This window comes from Asparagus officinalis, chromosome 7 (genome assembly GCF_001876935.1).
Source record: "Asparagus officinalis chromosome 7, Aspof.V1, whole genome shotgun sequence".
Lineage (NCBI taxonomy): Eukaryota > Viridiplantae > Streptophyta > Magnoliopsida > Asparagales > Asparagaceae > Asparagus > Asparagus officinalis.
In genome coordinates this window covers 8,978,483-8,988,900 of record NC_033800.1, presented here as the reverse complement: position 1 = coordinate 8,988,900, position 10,418 = coordinate 8,978,483, and the positions used below count along the sequence as shown (strand labels likewise).

Sequence of the window (10,418 nt, the reverse complement as noted above, 5' to 3'; positions counted from 1 at the left end):
GCTTGAAATGAAAGATGAGGATAACTTTGTTATATTCACAATAATTGAAGGGTATTTTGGGATTAGGAAAGTTTTTTAAGAACTCCCTCTTTTAAAGGGTAAATATAAATATATATAAATAGATAAGTGTGAGAAATCTATGTGAACCTTATTGACTCCCTTTTAATCTTAACAAAGCCTCATAACTTTACTCAATGTATTTATTATCAAAATTGCTATATATCACAGTAAGAAAGATATTATGCTGCACATCTGAAAGCTTATACAATGTCTGTTATTATTATTTAAGAAAAGTTACACTTTCTTAAAAATGTTACATTTTTTGTTCTACCCTTCAAAATTTTAAGGAAATTAACATATGTACTATATTGTATCTTGAAACTAATTAGAAGAACAAAATTAAAATTATTTAAAAAAAGTTACGCTTTTGGTTCTCTCCCTTCAAAATTTTAAGGAAATTAACAAATGTAATCTACTGTACATTGAAACTAATTAGAAGAACCAAATTGAAAATATTTAAAATTACGCTAAATATCATCCACTACTCGATAACTCGTCCCACTCCCCACATTTTCTAGCAATAAATTGCTTTATATCACTTTGTTATTTTTAAATTTTCTTAACATCAGTATTCATTTTTAAGATGTTAAAATTAAGGATAATTTTTTGAAAGCACCCGTTTTTAATATTTAAATATCAAAAACGGCCATTTGGGAAAAAATTAGCAAAACCAACAATTTTCTTCAGAAAATGATCGTTTTTGCTGTTATTGTGATTTGGGGACTACTAGTCTCGTACACTTCATTTCTGTTATTGTGAGGAAAATAACAGAAAATGGTCGGTTTTGCTAAAAAAAATTCTATAGTCGTTTTTGATATTTAATTATTAAAAATGGGTGCTTTTAAAAATTTGTCCTAAAATTAAAATCCCTTTTTATATGCACAATTTTACGAGCACGCATCACGTGCGCCCAGCAAAACCAATAAAAGCCCTTCAATGTAGCCTTATGACATAGGCCCAGCTCGCTCCATACAGACTCAGGGACGGCCCATTTACCCGAATGCCCTACAACCCTTGTTTCGGCCTCCTTTATATAATCCTCTCGAATCTCATACCGTTCTCTTCTGAGCTTCTTGAAACCCTAGCGAGCGGGCGGCGCTTGGAACTGATCCTCGTAGATCTCAGGAGTTCCATCTCTCTTCATTCAAAAATGGGGTAATAAAGAATGAAAAAAAAAAGATCTCCTCTTTCTCTTTTTCTAAGATTCAACTCTTATCTTTAGTTCCGAATTCATGCGTGCTTGATGACGGTCCGGTGCTGAAGGATATTTTGAGTTTTCAGCACCTAACATTATCACAAGCTATACGAAATTATGCGCCGCCTTGTCTTTCATTGTCCTTTATTATTTGTTGTTGCTGGGTCATGGGACTTGGCGGCTCACATTCGTTATTTTCTCAGATTTAATTTTTTTTTATTTTTTATTTGGAAAAATTGAGATGCCCAACATGTGAAGTTTGATATTGCTTATTGTTCTTGATGTTTCCAGAGTTTTTCAAGTACCAATTTTATTGTAGAAGCTAGCGATTTGCCATGATCAATCTATTGCACATTGCTTAAATTGTGGGAAATATAATGTTTAATCTGTTAGATATACTGACATATGTTTGTTAGTTATATAAGCTTCTCTCACTTCTTAGCTGTATTGATATCCCCCTCTATTGTTTAAAAAGTTCCATTTTGAACGTCATAATTTGAATATAATTGTGGGTGAAAACTTGTGTCAACTTAAGTGGATAGAGAATAGTGTGTCCACCAAAGTTTTTAACTACTCATATTGCCTAGGGATCCTTGTATTATATAAAAAGATGTTTTATATTAATAAATGTGTGGCTAGGAACTTTGGTGGACTTGTATTATATAAAAAGATGTTTTATATTAATAAATGTGTGGCTAGGAACTTTGGTGGACATCAACTTAAGTTGATAGGAGTCTTGTATATTAATAAATGTGTGGCTAGGAACTTTGGTGGACATCAACTTAAGTTGATAGGAGTCTTGCTCTATAATTGTGTTCTCCCTTTTCGGGATTACGGCCTAGTGCTTATTTAGAACTTGCACATCAGCACTCACATTGCCGTAAGCTGAAGTAGCACTAAGGAACTCATATATTAGAACTTTTTTCTTTGGCGAATTAATGTGCTAAGGGAATGTGTGGCATGGTCGCTATATCTACGAAACTCTTAACCTTTTCAAGATGCACTGATCATTTGAGTGCCTTGTCTGTACATGTCTATGGAGAGGTAGCATGCCTTTCGATAGATTAAAATATGTCTTGTACCGCAAATCTTCAAGGCCTCTTGCTAGCTAAAAATTCAAGACAATGTTTTGTGAGGCTGAAGAAATATTTGCTTGGTGTACTTTGAGGGGATTGATTTGTTGAGTAAAATAAAAAAATATTAAAAGAATGGCTTGTTATGAAGGTTAGATTGTGGTAATGGTTATCAAAGACAAGAAGAAAGCACTTCTATGTTTTTATTAATAGTAGTAGCAATGTATAATTGGTAATCGGTATATAGTCAAAGAACCTGCATTGCTATCTGAAACAGCAAACCACCCATTCAAATTGTGCATTACCAAGTCTTTTATAGTTGGTTTTTGTTTAGGTTTTCTGTTCAGTTCTGACTATGTTTCGATTAGTTGTTTTCTTTGACACAGGTTACCTAAAATTGATAAGAGCTCAATGATTGGACTTCTATTTTATTGTTTTCACTAACACGAGGATGACAAGGGTTCTTATTATCCGTGGTTTAATATGTAATAACTTATGATGTATCTAAGAAATGCTTTTAAAAATTCAAATTTTGATTGTCTAATGTTTTTTTCAGTCTTTATTCTTCACATGTATGAGCATAATCAAGTGTTATGGACATAGTTTTACATGTATGAGCAAAATCGATAACCGTTCATTTGACTTCTTTTTTTAATATAAAATACACATTATTAGATTGTTGCATTTTCTGCATTAATTTTTCTTGCAATTATACCAGACAGTGAGTTTAGATAAAATGGATTATATATGTTTTTGTTTTCCAATTTTAGTTCTGAATGGTTTTTGTTTAAAGAAAGTTCTGGCCAGAATGTTCTGGATGGTTGTTGTTGGCGTTAATCTTTCAAATAATTTCTATGTTTATTAAATTGATACATTTGTTGCAACTTGCCCCTAATTTTTTTTATATAATGGTAATGTTTTTTTCCCGATGCTTAACAATTCAATTTTGTTAACAGGAAAACTCGTGGTATGGGAGCTGGGCGCAAGCTGAAGACCCACCGAAGGAACCAGAGGTGGGCTGACAAGGCATATAAGAAGAGTCACCTTGGTAACGAGTGGAAGAAGCCATTTGCTGGCTCTTCTCATGCCAAGGGCATTGTCTTGGAAAAGATGTAAGCAAAATTTATACTTTATGAAACTTTTTGTGACTAAAATTTTACCGATTCATGAATTTATGGAAAAAAAAATTACAGAGGTATTGAGGCAAAGCAGCCGAACTCTGCCATCCGTAAGTGTGCTAGAGTTCAGTTGATCAAGAACGGGAAGAAGATTGCCGCCTTTGTGCCAAATGATGGTTGCTTAAACTACATCGAGGAAAACGTATGCTTTTGACGTCTCTATTCTCCAATTTATTAAAAAGCCTGATTGCATTTATTTTCTAATTCCCTAATTTTTGTGTAATTGCAGGATGAAGTGTTGATTGCTGGATTCGGTCGTAAGGGGCATGCCGTTGGTGATATTCCTGGAGTCAGGTTCAAGGTTGTGAAGGTATCAGGTGTGTCCCTTTTGGCACTCTTCAAGGAGAAGAAGGAGAAGCCTAGATCTTAGAGAGTTTTTGTCCCGATCTCTGGACTTTGCATGAGTATATGCTTTGTTGAGTTTAGCGTTTGATTTTGTTGTAGCACTTTCTTTTTCCTCAGAACCTCTGAACATATTGAAATGATGTTTAATCTTGATTGAAGAGAGATGGCAACAATCTTTATCGTGCTAGTGTCCATTTTGTCGCCTTTTCTGTCAATAGCATCCTCAGTTTTCGTAAATTCTTGATATATGCCTTTTATGACTATATATGATTGTTTCTACCATAGTGATTCAGAAAAGGGTGATAAATGCAATAGCTGTTAATTTTGTTTACTGAAAGATATCTAGAGAGGGTCTACAATAGTCGGTGTTGTTGATTCTCTGTTCTGAGTGTCGTGTGAAGCTGGCTAATAAATATAGTCTGGATCTTTTATTCTGATTTCTATGCCATCTTTTTCAGATGTGAATGAATTATACTGCCTCTAGTATGGGAAAGAAGCTAAAGGTCATCATTTATTTATTTATTGTTGTGAGGAACCTTAGGGCATGTTTGGATTTGTAAGAGGTGAAGGGAAGTTAAGGGAAACTGAGAGAAGGGAAGGGAAGGGAGTTCCCTTCCCCTTGGTTACACTCCAATTTGGGGGTAAAAAATTTTATACTATTAGGGGGTGAACCAAGGGGAACTAGGGTGAATTAACTTCACCTCCTAAGTGTTCCCAAACAAGGTGAATGGAGGTGAATGGTTCCCCTAACTTCCCTTCACCCTCATTCCCCTCAATCCAAACAAGCCCTTAGGTTAGTACCAACCAAGTAAATCTTGGAGCTTATAGTCGCCCCTCCCTCCGCAATCCCTCCCTTCGCAGTCCAGACCTAGGTGAATAGCAGAGTGTTACAATATTTAATAATTAGATATTTGGATTACACATTGCCATATACATGGATCGATCCTCGGCCTCATGGGCGTGTTTGGAATTCAATGGGGTAAGTGAAGTTAAGGGAAATTAGAGAAGATAAGAGAATGCATGGGCGTGTTTGGAATTCAATGGGGTAAGTGAAGTTAAGGGAAATTAGAGAAGATAAGAGAATGAAAGTTAAGGGAGTTCATTACACCCCAATTTGGGGGCGAACTATTTTTGCGTTGATGAGGGTAAGCTAAGGTAGAATATGGGGAACTCTTCATCTATAGAAAACTGTCCAAACGGGGTGAAGAGGATAAGTTCATGCTATGTTTGAAGTTAAGTTTCTTTTTTGGAGGAAGAGGATAAGTTCATGTTATGTTTGAAGTTAAGTTTCTTTTTTGGAGGAAGAGGATAAGTTCATGTTATGTTTGAAGTTAAGTTTCTTTTTTGGAGGAAGAGGATAAGTTCGTGTTATGTTTTGTATGCTACGCTCTTATGTCATAAATTTTTGTTCACTACTCGGAAGTATTCTCGCCATTCTGTGCATGTTCATGTTAGGTTTTGTATGCTACATTTTGTTTTTGAGAGGAAACTAAATTTCCCTATTTGGAGAAACAAGTTAAATTTCTGTTAGGTTTTGTGTACGCTACAATCTGATATTGTAAGTTCGTGCATGTTTTCGTACAGTCACTAGCATTCTTGTCTTTCTGTATGCCTTTCAGAATTATCTTGCTAATAGAAAAGAATAAGTTTCTACTGCTCAAAATTGTTATCAAATTCCTAAAAAATGTTGGATGTTTTGTTGGAGAAAAGGCAATTTTGCCTTCATGAATAGTCCCACATGGAATAGTGTTATGAATAAAATTAAAATGTGCGTAATGACTATACACTACGAGGAACATTACGAAAATTTATGACGAACATTACCGTATTAATTGTAGGAATTGTAATGGCTGTCTCAACCCTATATATACATCCCTTATTCACATTCGAAATATACACAGAAACAATTCTCTCTTCTTCCTCTTCTCTCCTCTACATATTATTTTCGTTCATATGTTGGTGTTATTTTCGGGCAACCGTTCTTCGTCTAAGCTGAAGCTCTGTTCTTTCGCTCGAGTACAGAGGTCGGCCGCTTCCGGGGGTTTTTACCGCTAGGGGAGAGAGGATCATTGCGTCAGGACGATAGGCGGGTCCTCAATCTTCTAGGGCAGTGTTTACACGACAGCTCCCTATCAGGTCAGGCTTTCTTATTATTTTATTTCGGATTTATTTTACATGCTATAATTTTATTTGATAAATTTCCAAAAAAAAACACTTCCAATCCGTTCCATTCAATATGCTGGCTGCAATTTTATTCCTATTTCTGGATGAATTTCTCTCTGAGCATCATGATGCTCTGTTCTTGGGGACTGAGTTTGAGTCACCTCATTGTTTAAGCTTTTTTGGTGAAACTTCTCAAAACCTTTATTTAGTTTAGTTGGTGGAAAAATTTCAAGCAGTAAGTTAAAAAAAAGGGAAGAATTAGATTCGCGATTATAGTTATTCGAAGGTACCCTCAAATTCCATTCAATCAATACAGTTCAGCTACAGCCATTAAAAGTTTACCACAATAATTTGGCAAACTAGAAGTACCCTTTGTTACAAATCAGCATCAAGATGATGCAGGTTAGAGGGAAATAAATGAATCCAATAGATCTTAATGAAAAACCAACATTTAAAAAGAATAATCTTTCATCAGATACTCAAGTTCTTTTTTTTTTCTTCCCTTCTGTTACAAGATCTTTCCAATTTCACACTTTCCCCCTTGAAAACTTTAGCTGCATCCTGTAACCTGTTCCACTGCCACACAGACTGAAACATCAATGGAAAGAGATCAATACAAATGAACACAAGAAATAACACATATCTATCACTGAGATGTGTCTTGGTGTCACATCCATTTGAATGGCGTAAATTCGAATACAAATCTTTATTAAAAACCCATGCACGCAATGCGAGCAGGATGTTTCTGAAATATAGAGGGGACAGTTGAAATCTTCGAACTGCTAGATGACTCCCCTCATATATGGTTCAAAACATTCTGCTCGTATGCAGAGCGTTCTGATCAGATTTCCACTCTACCATCCACATATGTTTTCTCGCGGAGACATCAGAGGAAAAATATGAGCGTAGTTTGGAGTTTTTAACTGGAAAACCTATTCGCATGCTGAGTGTTTCTGATAAGATTTGTATTCTTCAAATTTGAGAATGCCGTAAAGTGCTCCGACAGCATTTATCTTCTGAAAAAACTTAAAAGTGCGTGTGAATTACCTGTGGTCGAAGGCATGGCGGGTGATGGTGGCGATGGTACCAGAGGTCGTCGGAGGGAAGAAATGGCCGTGAACTCCGGCCATGGCTTGCGAGTGGTGATGATAGGGATACATAGGGTAATATGGCATCATTGCACTTGGAGCAACCATTCCTCCTTGTGCTGCTGCTGGATAGTATTGACCCTGAACGTAGGATCCTGCTGTTGCTGTGGGACTCAGCTTCTGATTTGTCACAAAGAAAATGTTATGATAGATGTTAATAAAATTTGTGAACTACTATTGTGATTGTCTATTATTATGGATGACAATCATGGTGTTTTAAGACAAATGAGTTGTACATGAAATATTGCGCGCTTCATGATTATTTGAACTTACCATGTCGAAAGCATTTCTTTTTCGTTTCTTTCCTAATAACCATTCATTTTGTAGGAAAACTTGTTAAAGACACAGTTGCCCTGTACAGGCTTATTACAACTGTTCTATAATGTATATTTCACATTTGTTCTATTTACATGGGAAAATGATACAGGCACAACCTCTGTCACAACTCCGGCCACACCCCCTCTCTCGTTACCGTGCAGGAAGTCCTACTTGAGATTTTTAAAAAAAATCCCAAGTGGGACCCCCTGCACTGTAGCGAGGGAGGGGGTGTGGCCAGAGGTGTGGCAGAAGGTGTGCCTGTAGCGCCACTCTTTTACATGTAGTCTTCGATGTACATATAAAAGGCCAAAAGGGTATCATTCTTGTTTACTATAATATCAGAACATATTTTATTTATTTGAGTTGTGCATGGTTTCTTTGTTTGACAACCATGTGAGTTTCGCTTAACAGTATGCAACTTTAGTTATTGAAAAATTCCTCGAGGACCCAAAATATGGGACCAATAGAGGGGACAAGTGAAGTGTCCCCCTCCTATTGGATAATGAGTTGGTCATCATTAATGATGGCCAACTTATTATCCAATAGGAGGGGAACACCTCACTTGTCCCCTCTATTGGTCCCATATTTTGGGTCCCTGTAGCAAAGCTCTTAGTTATTATATGATCATAATAAGTGCAGACATTAGATCTCATATTCTTATTGCTGTGGATAAAAAAAAGTTGGACCACGGCTAATTGTAACTTACAGGATTGTAGCCCAAATCCGTCATGTAGGAAGGAGGGTACCTGCAAGAATAAACAATAAGAAAAATATTAACTGCTTAGATCTTTATTTAAAAAGCCTAATATTTTAATTTATTCGTCACTGAATTTTCTTATTGTACAAAGCAACTACACATCGGACGTGCCCCTCAGCCCACGCCCATGTGAGCACACGCAGCAACCCAAAACAGAAACAGGCTGTCATCCAACTTTTGGGCCTTAAATATTTACTCTCACATGGGCCTGTCAGCGGACATATGCCTAGTGTCGCGAGTGCAGCCGTGGGGCCCACAATAATTTGCAAGTTCTTTGCGGGCGCCAGCAGTGCAGATTGCTTAACTATCTTTGACTTGACTCCAACAACAAATAAATAAAGATCTCAGTAAGAATTTCAGTTTTTTTTTTCCAATCCGGAGATCACTTTGCGAAAATACCCACTTTAAATCTTGTATTTGGTTCCTTGAAAGAAGTTAGTATTTCACTGTGCATCGTTTAGGGGCTGTTTGGTTGTTATTGGTAAAGTTGTGTATTTATGACACAATTTGGAAAGTTGTTGTCCACCTCATCAATTTTACTTTTATACTTTTCTTTGTTTGTTTTTGATTCCATTGGAATCATAAATTGCTTGTTTGGTTTGCAAATGTAACTTTAATTGTTTGTTTGGAAAGTGTAAAAAGTGATCCCTACTCAAATGATCATATTGGTTAGAATTTTTTTTTATTATTTTTTCCTGACTTCAATGTTAGCTTTCTTCTAAAATCATGTCTTTTTTTATGAAATCACTTTACAAGCCACATCAGCATATGAAATCACTTTACACTATTTTCACAACTACAAACAAACAATTGAAAGTGATGAAAGCTGACATTGGGACCCACTTTTTTATACTTTCCATCCTTTTACATGGTAAAAACATACAACCAAACAGCCCCTTACAAGATACAATATTTTGTTTGTATAAACATTTTAACCATTTTCACTTACTGATATTACTTATTGTTTACGATTAATCTAAAAATTGATTCTAGAATGCACAGTATAAATTTTGTCGAAACATCCAAATCAATACTAGGGCACATAATAAAAAAAATTGTCAAAACATATCCAACGTATATTTTTGGAGATTTTAACTGTCTTTCTCATAGCTTAGAACATATTAATTATTCGCCTGCACAATGTTCTGATAATATTTATATTCAAGAATACATGTTACATTCTATTTCTACTTTCTTCCCTATATTTTATATAGGGACCACTAATCATTTTCCTAGAATTAACAAGAGAATTGTTAACTACGTACCCATAAGCAGCACCAGCAGCATAGTAAGGGAGCACAGCAGGATAATGATGAACAGCGGACGGCGGTGGCTGCGGCGTTCCGGCAGCCGGAGCATAGTACCATTGTGGCGGCGGTGCATTCGACACCGTCCTCCGGCCTAACAATTATAATTAAAAAACGTTAATGGTTGGCAGTAAATACAAATTTAAATCAGAGGTGCAAAATGCAAAACTAGCAACCTGCTGGCTGGTGGGCCGGGACCACCACCGGAGTTGCCGGCGGCGATGTTTTTGTCCGGCGAGCTCCGAGAGAGGCCAAATTACAGTTTGCACGGCGACCGTTGATCATTGGAGTCGGGTCCTCACAAGCTCTCCTTGCTTCTTCTGCTTCTTTAAACGTCACCTGTATAAATGTTACATATACATAACTAACTGCATGATCGATCGATATAAAAGCTTCGATTTAAAAAAAAACTTGATATATATAGTTAAAATACATTATACGTAAACTTATCGTACCATTAAGGTCTCCTTCGTAGTAATTGAAAGATATTCATGAAAATCACAAAAACGGTACTCTACCATGTCAAAATTATTTCGGGTGGTTTATTTAAGGATATTGACTATCTTTAACATAGTTAATGTTGTTAACTAACTTCGATCAATCATATATAAATTGTCTTTTCAAAATTATACTTACAAATCCGTAGCCTTTGGATCGACCGGTGACCTTGTCGGAGATGATCACGGCCTCAAGAATGTCTCCATACTTCTCAAAATGCTCCCTGAGGGCACCCCCCTGAGTTTCCCAGGCCAAACCCCCAACAAAAACCTTGGTGAGCGAGGTATCACCAAATTGTTGGCCCATTTCAACCCAAATATTTTCGAACAGGATGATGAGAGAGGGGAGAGAGAGAGAGAGGAGCCTTTGAGGTTGG

General features: G+C 36.4%; 2 protein-coding genes across 3 annotated transcripts; one reads left to right on the top strand and one right to left on the bottom strand.

Moving 5' to 3' along the window:
* On the top strand, positions 1,068–4,052 carry LOC109849396 (40S ribosomal protein S23). The gene is made up of 4 exons (XM_020419220.1): positions 1,068–1,215; positions 3,285–3,440; positions 3,522–3,648; positions 3,736–4,052. Exons 1-4 carry the CDS (start codon positions 1,211–1,213, stop codon positions 3,874–3,876), a joined length of 429 nt encoding a protein of 142 aa, XP_020274809.1. The 5' UTR covers positions 1,068–1,210; the 3' UTR covers positions 3,877–4,052.
* LOC109850155 (probable RNA-binding protein ARP1) lies at positions 6,291–10,411 on the bottom strand. 2 transcript variants are annotated; one of them, XM_020420092.1, is made up of 6 exons: positions 10,181–10,411; positions 9,721–9,883; positions 9,503–9,638; positions 8,187–8,226; positions 7,062–7,282; positions 6,291–6,602 (listed from the first exon to the last, which is right to left on the bottom strand). In XM_020420092.1, the coding sequence occupies exons 1-6, from the start codon at positions 10,346–10,348 to the stop codon at positions 6,542–6,544; spliced, it is 789 nt and encodes a 262-aa protein (XP_020275681.1). In that variant the 5' UTR covers positions 10,349–10,411; the 3' UTR covers positions 6,291–6,541. The 2 variants fall into 2 exon arrangements, with proteins under 2 accessions (XP_020275681.1, XP_020275682.1); XM_020420093.1 differs by having other exon boundaries at positions 6,291–6,590.

Coding starts and splice junctions, on each gene's coding strand:
- LOC109849396 (XM_020419220.1), top strand. Junction 3,441..3,521: donor GGCATTGTCTTGGAAAAGAT/GTAAGCAAAATT, acceptor AAAAAATTACAG/AGGTATTGAGGCAAAGCAGC. Junction 3,649..3,735: donor TAAACTACATCGAGGAAAAC/GTATGCTTTTGA, acceptor GTGTAATTGCAG/GATGAAGTGTTGATTGCTGG.
- LOC109850155 (XM_020420092.1), bottom strand. CDS start 10,348: ATGGGCCAACAATTTGGTGATACCTCGCTCACCAAGGTTTTTGTTGGG. Junction 8,227..9,502: donor GCTGCTGGTGCTGCTTATGG/GTACGTAGTTAA, acceptor TTATTCTTGCAG/GTACCCTCCTTCCTACATGA. Junction 6,603..7,061: donor CGCCATGCCTTCGACCACAG/GTAATTCACACG, acceptor TTGATGTTTCAG/TCTGTGTGGCAGTGGAACAG.